The sequence below is a fragment of the Coffea arabica genome, chromosome 7e, assembly GCF_036785885.1.
Source record: "Coffea arabica cultivar ET-39 chromosome 7e, Coffea Arabica ET-39 HiFi, whole genome shotgun sequence".
Lineage (NCBI taxonomy): Eukaryota > Viridiplantae > Streptophyta > Magnoliopsida > Gentianales > Rubiaceae > Coffea > Coffea arabica.
Window position 1 is genome coordinate 15,539,413 of NC_092323.1, and position 18,093 is coordinate 15,557,505.

Sequence of the window (18,093 nt, forward strand, 5' to 3'; positions counted from 1 at the left end):
TTTATTTTAGGGAGTAGATCAAAAATACCACGATCACTGCTACTTTGACAGTCATCGGGAAAGAAATAAAATAGAAGGCTTGCAAGGGCACTTTTGGAAAAAAAGGGACACAAGTCGTTTTCGATCATTTGACCGACGTCTTGTTTTCCCTGGAAGCCACCGCACAGTGCAAGGGGGTGACTATCAGATACAAAATGCAAGATTGCAGAGGATTAGGGGGCTGACCATCACTTTGAGCTTTTCGTCCTTTAGCTTAGCCTCACTTTTGTCTTTTCCTCTTAGGAGTTATTCTCCACGGTTGTGAGAAAAACAACGAGTACTAGCTTAGCATTCATTGACTTTTTCCTTTAGCTTTCCTTTCGCTCGTTCCCATGCATGTCAGGAGATTGGAGCCTGCTTTCTTTGACTTTTCCTCCTAGTTTCTTTTGAGTGGCCTTGCGCTACGGATGCTAGAAACAATTAAGAGATTCAATTGTTACCTGTAACTTTCATTTGCTTTCTAATTGTTCGACGAATTGCGGCTTCCCGAAATGCAGACAATGACCGTGACTTTTGTTGAAATTTTGTATGGGTTTCGTTCATCAAATATGAACTAATTCCCTCACTCTAGTCAGGGAAAAACGGAGGCTTTGGTTTGCCTAAAAAAATTGTGAGATCGATTTAATTTAATATTTTCCTTTTATTTATTGGTATTCGCATATTCCTTGATTGCTAAACTTATGGTTATTTAATTAATTGATTGTCTTGGATCCGGATAATTAATTAATTTGATAATTTATTGTCAATTAGGGCATTAAATCCGTAATTGTTTAATTGCCTTAAATTAGTGACAACTGGCACGATTAGGTTTGTGTCAGGGGGATACGCGGGTTAATCTGAAATAACCCTGGTAGTGTGTTATTTGGTTAGAATAGGACTTCTCTAATACGTAAGGTAATTGGGAAATTAAATCTTACGGGCGTACCTAGGATTATTTCCTAATTAGAGTAGTGATTAACGGGCGTACCTTAATCACCGACACAGTAAGGAGGAGTTGACTGCCATCGCTTGTTTGGTAGTTATAACCTATTTATTGATAAATAATTGGAATTGCCTTTGCATCGATGATCAATTAGGTGAACCATTGCTGAAGTTATTTCTTGGCTAGACCATTAATTAATATTATCTTGATTTTAGTGAATTGCCATTTGATTTTTAGTTGCATATTTTATTTTATTTTTAATTGTCTTCTTGTTCTAATTGTTTTGGGTTTTTAATTCTTGTTACATTGAGTTTAGTGAATTGCCGTTTTTTTTTTTTTTTTTTAATAAAATATGCTCTTTATTAATAAAATCGAAATTACAACCACAGCAGGCAGTACCCAAAATGGGCCATCCTACACTTGTCTCAGCCTAACACGTCTAATTGATGGCAATCCCAATCTGTTTAACCTAACCTCCCCCCGAGCCAACACGGGAAGATCCAGCTCACTATCATAAACTCTAACCAACTGTTGCGAATGAGAGACACCCACGTTGGACAAAATATCAGCAACCTTATTCGCCTCTCTGTAGCAGTGCACGAACCTAGCCTCCCCTACCAAGTGCCAAATTTGCTCCACTTCTCTCCTAATGTGCCAGGGGCAGTGATAGCGTCGTTTGAGGATTTCCGTTAGCAACAACGAATCAGACTGAATCACTCTGGGGCCAACTCCCTTTCCAAGACACAGCTGAATCCCCAATAAGGCGGCCAGCGTTTCAGCGCGAAGACTAGAACCCTCACCCAGGTAAGCCGAAAAAGCCACTAATACATGGCCACCGGAATCCCTAAGCACTCCACCTCCACCGCTCACTCCAGGGTTACCCTTAGCACAACCATCCGTATTAAGCGTCGTGCATCCATATCCCCCTGCCTCCCAGCGGACTATCTTGCACTCATACAAATACGGCGCTTGAGACACTCCCGTATAGAATACCTGGAAATTACTCCCTTGAACGGCCACCTTGAAATGGATCTCAAATGCCGCCTTCACATCCTGGAATACTGCACCACATATCTCCTTCGCCCGAACCCTTGCCCCATCGAACACCACTCGACACCTAGCCTTCCAGATGTTCCAACAAATAAATATCGGGGTAACAGAACAGATGAATCTCTGCTCGCCCGACGGAGCCAATGACATCCACCAGGCAAACAAATGTGACCTAATGCTAGAGCTATCACTAGCTATACGACATATACTCTGGAAGTAATTCCAGACCTCCAGTGCCAATTGTCCCGTGGAGAATACATGTTCCAGCGTCTCACCCGTTGCATCCACACAACAAAAACATTTTGACGCCAACTTGAAACCCATCTCACCTAGAACATTATCTAACGGTAAGCGCCGCATAAGCAAGCGTAGCATGAAAAAAGATACCTTCAACGGTATCCTAGCCTGCCATATACGGGACAGCACCAGCGAGCTAGTGCGTCCCTGCCTTTCCTCCTGATACGCAGATGCCAAAGTGAATGCCCCCGACTTCGTAGGCATCCATACCACTTGGTCTGTCCCCCTCCCACTTGGAACCGGAGTTTTCATCACCAAATCCACAATGCCTGATGGAAGAATCTGCAACAAACGTCCCCTGTCCCAGGCACCATTGGTCATAACATCTGCAAATGAACTGGCTGGCACCACTGGGGCTCTAAGGAAAAGACCTCCACTCCCCACCCAGTTGTCATACCAAAAGTCACAGCCCCCACCATTTAACAACTATAACATTGATAGTTCCATCTGGCGGCTCACATCAAGCATGCGCCTCCATGTTGCTGAAGCAGATTGAGCCCAGCCCACCTGACATGGGTGAACCCCTTTGCAATACTTTGCCCTCATGAAGGATACCCACAAAGACGATCCTGTGCGCAAGATCCACCATAACTTACATGAGAAAGCCTTATATACGTCTCGGACCCGCCGAAATCCCGCGCCTCCCTCCTCCTCCGGATAACACAGCTGGGACCACTTTATCCAATGATGCTTATTCAGCTCGCCAGACGATCCCCACAGGAAACTAGCGCATACCCGCTCAATAGCCTTAAAAACAGCCATCGGAATGACCGCAGCGGATAGAAGATGCGTCGGAATTGCCGAGAGCACATGCTTTATTAGCACTAACCTCCCCCCAGGTGACAAAAGCTTTGACCGCCAAGAAAGGATTCTTGCTGAGATGGAATGACACACCTCCCCAAAATACGCGGATTTACATCTGCCAACATAAAGCGGAAACCCCAGATACCGAACCGGGAACTGTTGCCTTGGAAAACCTGTAATACGCTCTATTACCCTTCGGCGAGAGAGACACACTGATGGGTGCACTAAATATCCACTTTTCTGGGCATTTACCAATTGACCAGATGCCCTTTGATACATCTCCAACACCTGTACAATGTCTTTTAAAGATCTGGCAGAGCCATTCGCAAATATAAGTACATCATCCGCAAAGGCTAGGTGAGTAACCGGAGGACATCCCCTGGGAACAGTGAACCCCAAGAATCCCGACTGCTAAGCTAGGCTATTAAGCCCTCGGGATAAGACCTCAGCTCCAATGACAAATAACGCTGGCGATAGCGGATCGCCCTGGCGGACGCCCCGACTCGATTTGAAAAATCCATACGATGCCCCATTGATAATGACTGAAAACCAAACGTTAGACAACAATCGCCACACCATGTCAATAAACCTTTCACCAAATCCAAACTTACGCAAAACGTTTACAGTGAAAGTCCAAGACACACGATCATACGCTTTTGCCATGTCAAGCTTTACCGCTACATTACCCCCCCTAGACTTGTGTCTGATCCCCGACAGAAGCTCCTGGGCTAGGAGATAATTCTCTGTGATGTTTCTGCCCTTGACGAACCCTGTCTGCTGAGGAGATATAACCTTGGGCAGTATGGCTGCCAACCGATCAGCCAAAATCCTAGACAACACCTTATTGAAAAAATTACACAAACTAATCGGACGAAATTTAGAAAAATCCTGAGGGTTAGGCACTTTGGGAATTAGGACAATGGATGTAGAGGTCACAAAGGGAGGCAACTCTGCCCCACAAAAGAAGCTTAAAACAGCAGTATAAACATCTTGCGCAATAATGTCCCATGCAAATGTAAAAAACTGACCGGTGAAGCCATCTGGGCCTGCTGCACTATCCCCATCCATCTCAAACACCACCCGTTTCACCTCTTCAATCGTTGGACAAGCTTCAAGAGCCATCCTATCTGCCTGGGTAACAACATTTGGAATTAGATGGGCCCACTCTCTCGAAGTCCCCTCAACAGCAACCGAGAACATGTCCGTAAAGTATCTTACAGCCACAGCTGCTATCCCCTCATCATCCTCTACCCATGCACCATTCTCATTCTTCACTCTGTGGATCGCCCCCTGAGCTCTACGTTGCTGAACAGTTGCATGGAAAAATCTAGAATTCCTATCTCCGAAACGAAGCCACTTGACTCTAGCCTTCTGTCCCCAAAACTTCTCCTCATTCAAAAGTGCATTCCGTAGCTCAGCCTGGGCTTGATTCAGCTCGACCTGAGCCTCCGTAGAGGCATCCACCTCCGTGCGGTTCTCCGCAGCTAAAACCTTCTCCTCTGCCCTCCGAACATTCTCAAATACATTCCCAAGGACCCCCTTATTCCAATCTTGAATGGCCCTCCTAGTGCACAGGAGCCTGGAGCAAAGAGCCCGCAAAGGTGCTCCAGGAGTCTCCTCCTGCCAGGCTTGACGAATTACATTCAGTAACCCAGGATTCGTCGTCCAAATGTTTAGGAAACGGAAGGCCCTGGGTTTATTACCCATGCGCGAAGAGAGTGAAATCTTGAGCGGCGCATGATCCGATGGGTGACGTGCCAGGTGGACCACCGCTAATGTTGGTGCTCCCTCAGCAAACCCACCATTGACGAGTACCCTGTCCAATCGCTTCCAGATTCTAGCCCGTCCTTGCCGATTATTGCACCAAGTGAAACTAGCCCCAGAGAAACCCGCATCAAAGACTTCGGCCTCCTCCATAAAGGATAGTAATTCCAATCCTTCAGAAGTAGTGAAAGGCCGACCTCCACGCTTCTCAATAGGATCCCCAATGACGTTAAAATCCCCACACACACACCATGCCATTGAATCAGGTTTATCCACCAATAAGTCCTGCCACATAGTCCTCCGCTCCTCCAAGGTGCATTTAGCGTGCACAAAGGAAAAACACAAGGGCCGGGTCAGCCAAGGATGCTGGACAGATATCGTTATGTGCTGTGAAGAATTACCAAGTACAGCACACACTATGGGGGTATTATAAAATACCCATATATCAGTCGATGAATTCACTACGACCGAATCAAAGGGTAACCTTATCTTAATCGAGTCAATTTGAGAAACATCCATTTTTGGCTCACATATAGCAACAAACTTAAAATCATGCAACCGAATCAATCTTATCAATCGGCGCAAGTTAGGGGGTTTGGCAACCCCTCGTATGTTCCAAAACAGACCATTAATCATGTGATAATCTTTGGAGAGCATTGTGAGAGTGTGTTACCGTCGATCGAAGTTGTCGATCGGATGGGACCAGACCTTTCTTTCTCGCCCGCTTACCACCATTGTCCATCACCCTGGATTGATCAATATGTAACCGGAGTAAAGTGTCCTCCCTACTCGAGCCGTCACCGACACCTCTCGCATCCTCTTGCTCCGTTGCCTCCTCATCCTCCCCCTCACTCACTGAACCTCTACTCCCACACAAAGGCAGATGCACCGTAATCTCCCCCACTGCTTGCATTACCTCTGCCACCGCATCATCCTTGCTAGATAAAATCTGTCCATCATCCACAGCCAGCAGAGCGCGCGTAGCAGTCTGCACATGCTGGCCACACCGCTTGGCCTTGCTACCACCGCCATCTACTCCCTCCTCCTGGGCAGTTTGCTGCCCATCAGCCGACCTGCCACCCGGAAGGCAGACAACCGGCCTTCCTTCGGCAACCAGGCCCTGCCCAGCCGCAAACTGCACAAATGCGTCCACCATTTGCACTCCACTACCGCTCGTTGAGTCCTCTGCCGTATCCTTGATCTCTATCAGCTTATTTCCACTTGGTGGCTCCGGCCTTCCTGCTGTGACCAACCCATGCTCAACCGTGCGCTGCACAAGTGCGGCCGAACCCACCACCCGCACATCACTGCTGCTAGTTAAGGCCTCCGCCGTATCCTTGGTCTCTGTCAAGTTATTTCCATTTGGAGGTTCCGCTGCATTAAGCGTGCTGGTATTGCCTGGTAACTCCGCTGTATGCTCCTTGGTGATATCTCGCTCCTTGACCCGATAAGCCTGTCGTGAATCCCTCATCCCATGCTGCTGCAGATTGGTCCTCTTCTCACCAACAGGTTTCAGAGTTGGGTTTTTCTTAAAACACTCCTCCTCCTTATGGCCAACCCGGTCACAGTAGTGACAGAACAAAGGCCAGTTTTCCACTTCCACCGGCTGCCAAAAACCATAGTCATCATCACCTATCCAGACTCTATTCGCCGGCTCCTTAGAAACATCCATCTCCACCAATACCCTGGCTACAGATGGTCTGCGCTGCGTGGATGTTGCAGAATCGATTTTGAGGACTCTTCCCAGCGTGGCCGCAAGTTTGGTAACCAGATTCTTTGCAAAGAAAAAGATCGGCAAGCCCGGAAAAGCTACCCATATCGGAACTATGGAAGGCTCCTGATTGGTCTTGAAATCGATGGTCCACTTCGAGACCACCATTGGAGCGTTACTGACGAACCAGACCCTACGCAAGAAGAGCCTGGTGTAGTCCTCCTCAAGAGCAGGCCGAATCAGAATGTGCCGCTGATCCAGCAGCCCCACATCGCATTCTCCCTTGAGACCCAGTGACACGAAAAATTTCCGCACAACCTCCATTGAAGGTCTGGCTGCAGCAAATCTCCCTACCAGTGCGTTCCGGTATGGTGCCGCCAGAGCACACATATCTTGCCTGGAGAGACGTAGCGAAGGCTCCCCCGATAAAGTGAAACCTCACCGATCCCTTCATCACCCACAGCAGCTGGCGACCCATTGGCAACAACTGCAGCAAAGCTAACTGCAGATCCTGAACGAAAATTTCTTTCCCTCAGGCGTGACCACCTGGCGTGGGCACGTCTAACTGCTATAGAGTTCGCAGAACCTGAACGAAAATTTCTTCCCCTCAAGCGTGACCACCTGACGAGGGCACGTCTAACTATTAGCTTCCTGCCACAAAAGCAACAAATCACTAAATGCAACTAACACTTAACAAAAATTCCAAAAAGCATAAGAAAACTAAAATAAAGAGTCTTGGGTTGCCTCCCAAGCAGCGCCTTTCTTTAATGTCTTTGGCTAGACATTGCCATATTTATTCACGGAGGATAAAATCTTGTGACTCGTTTCAGTGCTTCATCCTCTATATAATCCTGATAGCCCTCGTAAATAGAGTAATTCTTGAGCACACGAGCTACGGGCTTCCATGGACTAGTAAATGGCGCCAAACAAGTCAACGATAATTTGCATTCTCCACTCTCTCCTCCATCACACGCCTTTATCGGTTCAAGATATTTGACCATCGTAGCTCTTAACTTATTCCTGTCATGAAACTCAAAATCGTCTGGTATGATAAAATCAATCTCACTAACAGGAATTAAAGAATATGAGTCAGGAAAATATTGATCAAGAAATGGATGAGATGTCACCGCATTTGGAGATTGTTCACTGGATTCATTCACTTGAACCATTTGATGTTGGGGTCTCATGTCTTGCACTTCAACTTCCTTTTCAACTGCACTTTTAGATCCTTCTTCTTGAGATTCTCGCAGCACCATGTCATTCGTCAGGATAATTGCACTCTCATCTTCCTCATGGTCGATAATAGTTTGTGAGGGCAATTCTTCACTTTGAGAAACCAATCGATTTATTCTGGATGTCAAAAGACATAGTTGATCTGCCAGATAATTCATTGCATCCTTCATCATCTCATTCCTCATTTGTGTCTCCTGTTGGAATTGGTATGTATTAGTAGTTATTGGTTCAACTATCTCTTCAAGAGACATACCTGACATAGATGACGATTCTTGAGACTCATACTGCTGAAAATTCATTGGCCCCGTTGTATAATTATAATTGGAGTTATCCCACCCTCCTTGATCATACCCGTATGGATTAGGGTTATACCACGTTTGAGACCAGGGTGAAAAATCTCCATAATTATTGAGTGGGACACTCAGATTATCTTGATATTCGGGGCACATACTGGTTGAATGATCCCTGGCATAACAAATTTTACAGGTTGCAGCAGCCATTCTTTTTCTAATAGAGTTTACTGCCTCTGCATGTGCAAACTTAGAAAAAAAACTAGTCTCATCACCTTCCCCGGAAACAAAATTCAGTCTATCACCAAAATACGGAGTGTTAGAAGCCATAAACTATATAAAAAAAAATAAGAGAAAAATAAATAATAAAAAAAAATGAACTCAAAAAGAAACAAATTAATCTGGCACCAGTCCCCGGCAACGGCGCCAAAAATTGACAGGCGTCGAACCTGTGCAATAATAAAGACCTGCTTAAATAAAATACAAATTCTGTATATAGCGGTAAGCAGGGTCGAATCCACAGGGACTGGGGATAATTTAATTTCTTCTCAAGTTCCAGATATGGGGGGTTTTTGAAAACGATAGTAACTAAATTACTTGGAATAAAATAAAATAACTACAACTCAAATAACTAATTATCACAATAAAAATAATAATGGACGAACTCTAGCCAAGAGACAACTTCGGAGATGGTTCACTTAATTCGATCACAGATGCAAGGATTATTCCAGTTACTATCTGATAAATTAGTTATAGTTGTCATACACGCGATAAACAACCAACTCTTTCTCAATTTGTCGATAGCCAAGGTACGACCGTTGACTATTTCTCTAATCAGGAAATAACCCTAGGTACGACCATAGAAGTTCAATTCCCTAATTGCATGAATAATTAGAAGAGCCTAATTCTAACCAATCAACACGCTACGAGGGTCTCTTTAAGTTAGCCTGCCTATCTCCCTGACACAAACCCAATCATGCCAGTTGCCACCAGTTTAGAATAATTAAACAATTACGGATTTAACTACCCTAATTGGCTTCAGGTTATTGAATTAATCTAGAATCCGGGCCCTGGATAATCGAATAATAAAACAACCATATGAACAAAAAGCAGAAGATAGACGAATACCAGAAGATAATAGGAAATAAATAAAAACTAATTCGATCTCACAAATTTAGTAGAACCAAGTCCTCCGTTGTTCCTCGACTAGATGAGAAACTTAGCCACGCCTCATGAGAAAATCTCCACGTAATTTAATTGAGGTCCAGGCCATCAAAAGTGCCAAGAAAGAAACAAAACTAAAAACTACTCTAAAAAACTCTCAAATCCCCAAAGATAAAGCCGCGGCCAAAAGAAAAGAATTGTCTCCTAATCTAAAACAAATTGCTTCACTTCTCTCCGTGGTCTCCACGAATTAGCACAAGCCTGCCGAATTCACCTCCTTGTTTTGAGCCCCTGTGCGGTCCCCACGAATTAGCACAAGCCTCTGTACGTTTCTTTTCCAAAGAATTCCAAAGAATCACTAATGATCAATCTTTTTCGTGTGGTCCCTGCCAAGATTGGAGTAAAAGAGTACAAGCCGTGAACTGAAGCTCTGCCGAGTTTTTCTCCTTCTCGTTTCCTATTGCTAGGCAAAGACTTCCTAGTAAGAGTCCTAGTCAGCAATTCTTCTAATCAGCCAAAAGAAATGCCATCCGTCTGTAGCTTCATGCAGGCCAGTTCTGTGAGGCTTTTTGGACTTTTTTACGTGTGGGGCAATTTCCTCCAGCAAGTCCCCCTTTTTAAGCACTTTTCAAATCCCTTTCCTGTAGATAGGTCCAAATACCAAATATAAGTATATATCGACAATTCAAAACAATATTTGGCAAGGACAAAGGGGAAATTACCAATAAAATTACTAACAATTAACGCCCTATCAATTCCCCCCACACCTGAACCATGCTTGCCCTCAAGCATGAGAACAACAATTGAACACCGAAATTCAATAATGGCTATTGCTCTAACTATCATATTACCAAGATACCCAGAAAAACATATATCAAGCATCACAGTTAAGATCCAAGAAAGACCACTCCGGTTAGCTTTCCAACCACCAACTTCTCCAATTTAAAACAAACTAATCTAAGAAAAAGGAATGGTTGCTCACATTAATCCGCAAATGGTCCAACTATTAACCAAAATCTCGACATTAAGATCACAAACCGGCAAGCTGACTTATTCACATACTAACACAATCTTTATTTTATTTTTTCCCTTTTTTTTTTTTTTTTTTTTTTAGTAACAAAAGACTTAGTCTATAGCCCTTAGAGCCTTTTGACGCGAACTCCAACATTTGATAGATGGAGGAGCCCGGTTACTCAGCTCCAATCGCTACAGGACCACGCACTCATAGCAATTACTACCTTTTAACGAGAAAATCGACACTTTAGGTGAAGATCCCCGGTTACTCAGTAGTAACTACTAGCGGAGTACAGTCAACTCTTATTTATAACCAAATAACACAATATCTAAAAACAACACATGAATAACAGCAGCCAGCCTCAAATTTCCAAACATGAAGAACTAGAATTAATAATTGGACCAATTCACAAGAAAAATGCCAATAATCATTCCCTATGCCTAGAAAAGTTAACTAAAAATTAGAAAAGTCAAGCAATTATTGAGATTCACCAAAAAGATGTTCCTGAACTCAACCACATCAACTCGATACCTTTTATTAATAAACTTGGCAACATCAGAATCAGAGACAACAATCCAACATCAAAACTTGGTATTCATATGAAGACTGACCACTAGAAAAAAGAAAAGAAAAGCAAATAAACGAAAGATGGACAAAAAACAAACTAAAAAAAAAAAAAAAAAAGAAAAAAGTAAAACAAAAGACTCCAGAAACTAAAAACAAAATTACTATCACCACAATGATTCCCCCCCACACCTAATTCACACATTGCCCTCAATGTGATAATGTAAAAGTAGAAGGAAGGAGAGGGGCAACGGTACTTCCCTGGAGTAGGGGCGGTGCAGGTGGAAATTGTGGATCAACTCGCATCTAGAGCTAGTGCCATTCGTGGCTTCACCATGGACTCTAGGTATCACTCTAAGCAACAAGAGACTACAATTGCCAACAAATAATGGAAGCCGGAAATTCAAAGCAATAACAATTTTAAAGCCAACCCAACGAATAAAAAGCACAATTCAACCACATCACAGATTAAACCAGACCCCAACACTTATAGCAAATGCAATCAATAAATACTTAAGGAATCCATGTAGTCAAATTCAGAATTAAGGCCGTCCAAAGTGCAACAACTGCTCCAAATACCCCAAGCAAGTCAATTAAAGGCAACCGACTTCAATAAGCAAATGTAAACGGCACATTCATATCCCAATTCAACGAATAAATGCAGGAAAGTAGCCACAATACTAGAGCACAGCTCCCAATAATGCAACAGAACAGCAACTCGAACAAACTAGGAACTGTGCTAGTGTCGTACTAAATCAACAACTTTCAGCAATTAGACACAATCGGACACAATATCGCGACAACTATCGCCAATTGGACAGATGATTGCACACTCAATCCAACCAAAAGTTCTAGCAACAGCCGTTCAGAATTGAAGCAACAAATTAATCCCAAGAACTCGAATTTTCAAACAAGCAAGCATCTCCAAATATAAGCAACAACTATAGTGAGAAGACCCCACCAGTACCACTGGTGGGCACACAAGGAAGAATTAAATCAAATATGATCGATCGATAGCAGGAGCACCCAAATTCAATCAACAACAAGTAATTCAGACAAACAAAAGCAAAAGAGAAACACAAAAAGGGGCCAGATATCGATCAAACAAAAGCCATTGCCCACCATGAATAAAGAATACACTAAAAAGCAACAGATACTGGTAAACCACAGAGGGAAAAAGGGACCGGACACCGTTGTTGGCAGCGAGACCGAGCGCTTGGGGCAGCACGGCAGCGTTTAGGGCAGGCCGTGGGAGGAAGGAAAAGTCACGCGATGGAGCAAGAGGCTGCTGCAGAGGTGGGAGCGAGCTGGGAGGTCGCGGCGCGCAGCTGGTCAGCGGTGTGCAGCTGTGCGAGGCGCGGGAGCTAGCAGTGACGTGCGCTGGTCAGCTAAGGAGGAGATGGGCGGCGCTCGACTGTCGCGTGGCTGCGACTTCTGGCTGGAGCTACTGGCGGCGCGCGAGCTTTGTGGATGGACGCGAGAGGATCTGGGGTGGTCGAGCGCAGGTGGAGTGAGGTGGAGATCGAGTGGGTAGCCGCTGGTGGATGGCGGCTAGTCAGCAGCTGCCGCGGGCTGGAGATGGCGATAGAAGCTGCTGGAGTGGGGGCGAGCTGGCGGTGCGCTGGTCTCGGTCGCGCGATGCTGCCGCGCGGGAGGAAGAGGAGTGCGGCAGCGATGGCGACTGGGCAGTGGCGCTCTGGGCCGCGGCTTGGGCCAGGCGAGCTTGTGGCGGCGAGGAAGTTGGAGCTGATGTGGTGGTGGAGATCGATGATTTGGGTGGGATGGCCGGCGGCCGAAAGAAGAAAAGAAGGAAAAGGGAAATAGGGAAGAAGAAAGAAAGAAAAGAAGAAGAAAGAATTTTCTTCTTTTTTTTTTTTTTTGGAATAATTTTTTGTTCTAAATTGAATTGAGATTGGAAAATTCGATTTTTGAATACCAAAACTGAAAATGAAAAAGGAAATTACTTTTATAAAATTTTTTTTTTTTTTCAAAGAACCTCTAGCTTAGGCGTGGGCACGTCTAACTGCTATAGAGTCCGCAGATCCTGAACGAAAATTTCTTTCCCTCAGGCGTGACCACCTGGCGTGGGCACGTCTAACTGCTATAGAGTTCGCAGAACCTGAACGAAAATTTCTTCCCCTCAAGCGTGACCACCTGACGAGGGCACGTCTAACTATTAGCTTCCTGCCACAAAAGCAACAAATCACTAAATGCAACTAACACTTAACAAAAATTCCAAAAAGCATAAGAAAACTAAAATAAAGAGTCTTGGGTTGCCTCCCAAGCAGCGCCTTTCTTTAATGTCTTTGGCTAGACATTGCCATATTTATTCACGGAGGATAAAATCTTGTGGCTCGTTTCAGTGCTTCATCCTCTATATAATCCTGATAGCCCTCGTAAATAGAGTAATTCTTGAGCACACGAGCTACGGGCTTCCATGGACTAGTAAATGGCGCCAAACAAGTCAACGATAATTTGCATTCTCCACTCTCTCCTCCATCACACGCCTTTATCGGTTCAAGATATTTGACCATCGTAACTCTTAACTTATTCCTGTCATGAAACTCAAAATCGTCTGGTATGATAAAATCAATCTCACTAACAGGAATTAAAGAATATGAGTCAGGAAAATATTGATCAAGAAATGGAGGAGATGTCACCGCATTTGGAGATTGTTCACTGGATTCATTCACTTGAACCATTTGATGTTGGGGTCTCATGTCTTGCACTTCAACTTCCTTTTCAACTGCACTTTTAGATCCTTCTTCTTGAGATTCTCGCAGCACCATGTCATTCGTCAGGATAATTGCACTCTCATCTTCCTCATGGTCGATAATAGTTTGTGAGGGCAATTCTTCACTTTGAGAAACCAATCGATTTATTCTGGATGTCAAAAGACATAGTTGATCTGCCAGATAATTCATTGCATCCTTCATCATCTCATTCCTCATTTGTGTCTCCTGTTGGAATTGGTATGTATTAGTAGTTATTGGTTCAACTATCTCTTCAAGAGACATACCTGACATAGATGACGATTCTTGAGACTCATACTGCTGAAAATTCATTGGCCCCGTTGTATAATTATAATTGGAGTTATCCCACCCTCCTTGATCATACCCGTATGGATTAGGGTTATACCACGTTTGAGACCAGGGTGAAAAATCTCCATAATTATTGAGTGGGACACTCAGATTATCTTGATATTCGGGGCACATACTGGTTGAATGATCCCTGGCATAACAAATTTTACAGGTTGCAGCAGCCATTCTTTTTCTAATAGAGTTTACTGCCTCTGCACGTGCAAACTTAGAAAAAAAACTAGTCTCATCGCCTTCCCCGGAAACAAAATCCAGTCTATCACCAAAATACGGAGTGTTAGAAGCCATAAACTATATAAAAAAAAAATAAGAGAAAAATAAATAATAAAAAAAAAATGAACTCAAAAAGAAACAAATTAATCTGGCACCAGTCCCCGGCAACGGCGCCAAAAATTGACAGGCGTCGAACCTGTGCAATAATAAAGACCTGCTTAAATAAAATACAAATTCTGTATATAGCGGTAAGCAGGGTCGAATCCACAGGGACTGGGGATAATTTAATTTCTTCTCAAGTTCCAGATATGGGGGGTTTTTGAAAACGATAGTAACTAAATTACTTGGAATAAAATAAAATAACTACAACTCAAATAACTAATTATCACAATAAAAATAATAATGGACGAACTCTAGCCAAGAGACAACTTCGGAGATGGTTCACTTAATTCGATCACAGATGCAAGGATTATTCCAGTTACTATCTGATAAATTAGTTATAGTTGTCATACACGCGATAAACAACCAACTCTTCCTCAATTTGTCGATAGCCAAGGTACGACCGTTGACTATTTCTCTAATCAGGAAATAACCCTAGGTACGACCATAGAAGTTCAATTCCCTAATTGCATGAATAATTAGAAGAGCCTAATTCTAACCAATCAACACGCTACGAGGGTCTCTTTAAGTTAGCCTGCCTATCTCCCTGACACAAACCCAATCATGCCAGTTGCCACCAGTTTAGAATAATTAAACAATTACGGATTTAACTACCCTAATTGGCTTCAGGTTATTGAATTAATCTAGAATCCGGGCCCTGGATAATCGAATAATAAAACAACCATATGAACAAAAAGCAGAAGATAGACGAATACCAGAAGATAATAGGAAATAAATAAAAACTAATTCGATCTCACAAATTTAGTAGAACCAAGTCCTCCGTTGTTCCTCGACTAGATGAGAAACTTAGCCACGCCTCATGAGAAAATCTCCACGTAATTTAATTGAGGTCCAGGCCATCAAAAGAGCCAAGAAAGAAACAAAACTAAAAACTACTCTAAAAAACTCTCAAATCCCCAAAGATAAAGCCGCGGCCAAAAGAAAAGAATTGTCTCCTAATCTAAAACAAATTGCTTCACTTCTCTCCGTGGTCCCCACGAATTAGCACAAGCCTGCCGAATTCACCTCCTTGTTTTGAGCCCCTGTGCGGTCCCCACGAATTAGCACAAGCCTCTGTACGTTTCTTTTCCAAAGAATTCCAAAGAATCACTAATGATCAATCTTTTTCGTGTGGTCCCTGCCAAGATTGGAGTAAAAGAGTACAAGCCGTGAACTGAAGCTCTGCCGAGTTTTTCTCCTTCTCGTTTCCTATTGCTAGGCAAAGACTTCCTAGTAAGAGTCCTAGTCAGCAATTCTTCTAATCAGCCAAAAGAAATGCCATCCGTCTGTAGCTTCATGCAGGCCAGTTCTGTGAGGCTTTTTGGACTTTTTTACGTGTGGGGCAATTTCCTCCAGCAAGTCCCCCTTTTTAAGCACTTTTCAAATCCCTTTCCTGTAGATAGGTCCAAATACCAAATATAAGTATATATCGACAATTCAAAACAATATTTGGCAAGGACAAAGGGGAAATTACCAATAAAATTACTAACAATTAACGCCCTATCAAGTCCCTACTCCAGCACTTGAAATTGGATTTTGGTCATTTTAACTGGCGATTAGGTTTAATTTTATTATTGTACAGGTTTCGACACCCTGTTAGTACGTTTTCACCACCTAACTCGAAAGTTTCCTGTACAAGAGACTCAATAACAATCAAAGCAAAGACTGAGTTAGAACCCTCTCGATACTTCATCGTCTCAAAAATATTAAAATGCACCCTTTCACCATCAAATTTCATTGATAAAGTACCCTCATTCACATCTATCTTAGTTCTGGTAGTGCTAAAAAACGGTCTACCTAACAAAATAGGCGACGGATTTAACGACTTTTCATCTCCCATGTTCAGGATATAAAAGTCTGCAGGAAAGACTAATTCATTTACCTGAATTAAGACATCCTCAACTAGCCCTTCTGAGTAGGCGTTAGTGCGATCGGCTAGTTGGATTATGATGGCCGTTTCTTTTAGTGGCCCTAGATTTAGGGACGTATAAATAGTTTTTTGCATTACATTGATTGACGCCCCTAAATTCAACATGGCCTTCCTGATCGGCGTATTTCCAATCTTATAAGGGATCGTGAACATACCTGGATCCCCACATTTGGGTGGGAGTTTTCTCTGGAGCATGGCTGATACATTCTCTCCCACCGCTACTCTTTCATCTGCTCTCAACTTTCTCTTATGAGTGCACAAGTCCTTGAGAAATTTTGCATATTTCGGCACTTGCTTGATAGCTTCCAACAAAGGAATGTTGATCTCCACTTTTCTGAATACCTCAAAGATCTCTTTCTCCTTCTCCGCCTTCTTCGTCTTCTCCAACCTGCATGGAAAAGGAGGTAAGTTAGATTTAATGGGTACAGAGGGAGCAAGAGTTACCTCAGAGTTGTCACGGATGTGTCCTTCCTCTTCCTTCTCCTTCTCGATTTCATCTTCACTCATACTTTTTAAGTTCGTGGCTTTGGACCCTTCCACTTCTCTACCACTCCTCAGTGTCATGGCACTAACATTCTTGAGGTTTGTCTCGGACTGCGATGGTAATTTTTCAAAAACTTGGGACTCCAAACGATTAATCACGGTTGCCATAGGACTTATCTGATTCTCCAGGTTTTTCATACCCACTCTAGTCTCCTGTTGGAACTGAGTGGTGCTCGTGGCTAAACTCTTGACGATTTCCTCCAAAGAGCCTCCTGAGTTAGACGACGAAGGTTGTGGCTTTGGTTGCCACGGTTGCTGGAATTCCAGTGGACGATTTGAAAATGAATTTTGTGGCCTATTCCCATAGCTGAAATTGGGGTGATCTCTCCAACCCGGATTATATGTGTTGGAGTATGGATCGTACGGTTTACGAGGCGCGGGCACGCCTCTAGACATGTTCACTTGTTCAACTCCATCCTCTTGCATCATAGGATATGAGTCGGTGGGGTGGCCCACATTTGTGGAGATTCCACAGACCTTTGCTTGGTGCACGTTCCCCACAGCTAATTGCCGCACGAAAGACGTTAACTCAGTTAACTGCTGCTGAATGGACGACGTCTCTACCTCATTAACCCTACGGGTAGGGTTATTTTCACGAAAACCAAACTGTTGGGAATTTTTCGCCATCGACTCAATAAGTAGCCATGCTTCCCTTGGTGTCTTGTTCGCCAATGCTCCCCCGCTCGCAACGTCAATGATACTCCTATCCGATGACTGTAGTCCCTCATAGATATACTGGATCAACAGTTGTTCACTAATTTGATGCTGTGGACATCTAGTGCACAACTTATTGAACCTCTCCCAATAGTCGTATAGGGATTTTTCAGGGTACTGCTTAATGCCGCATATCTCTTTTCTTAGACTCGCAGCCCGGGATGCAGGGAAGAATTTTTCCAAAAATTTCTTCTTAAATTGGGCCCATGTGGTGATACTACCGGCAGGTAGATAGTATAACCAATTCTTTGCTGCATCCTTAAGGGAGAAAGGAAAAGCCCTGAGTTTGATCTGCTCCTCTGTAATGTCTGGAGACTTCATACTGGAGCATACCACATCGAACTCTTGGATGTGTTTATGGGGCTCCTCAACCGAGAGGCCATGGAATGTGGGTAGGAGGTGAATCAGCCCGACTTCAATTCGAATGAGGTATTTTCAGCCAACGTTGGAAATGTGATGCACAAGGGCTGCTGGGGCAATTCTGGAGCAGCCAACTCCCTTAGTGTTCTTGCATTCGCCATAAGGATGTCCTCTTGGCCTAAATCACTTAAACTATCACCACTTGAATCTGATGATTCGATCT

At 43.7% G+C, this 18,093-nt stretch overlaps 1 protein-coding gene and 1 non-coding gene across 2 annotated transcripts; one reads left to right on the forward strand and one right to left on the reverse strand.

Annotated features, from left to right (window-relative positions):
- Nucleotides 1-6,937: 6,937 nt before the first annotated feature.
- LOC140011249 (uncharacterized) lies at nt 6,938-17,831 on the reverse strand. Its single transcript, XM_072060021.1, has 2 exons — nt 15,904-17,831; nt 6,938-7,238 (listed from the first exon to the last, which is right to left on the reverse strand). Exons 1-2 carry the CDS (start codon nt 17,829-17,831, stop codon nt 6,938-6,940), a joined length of 2,229 nt encoding a protein of 742 aa, XP_071916122.1.
- On the forward strand, nt 17,554-17,660 carry LOC140012362 (small nucleolar RNA R71). Its single transcript, XR_011819544.1, has one exon. It is a non-coding gene; the product is annotated as a small nucleolar RNA R71 (small nucleolar RNA).
- Nucleotides 17,832-18,093: the final 262 nt, after the last annotated feature.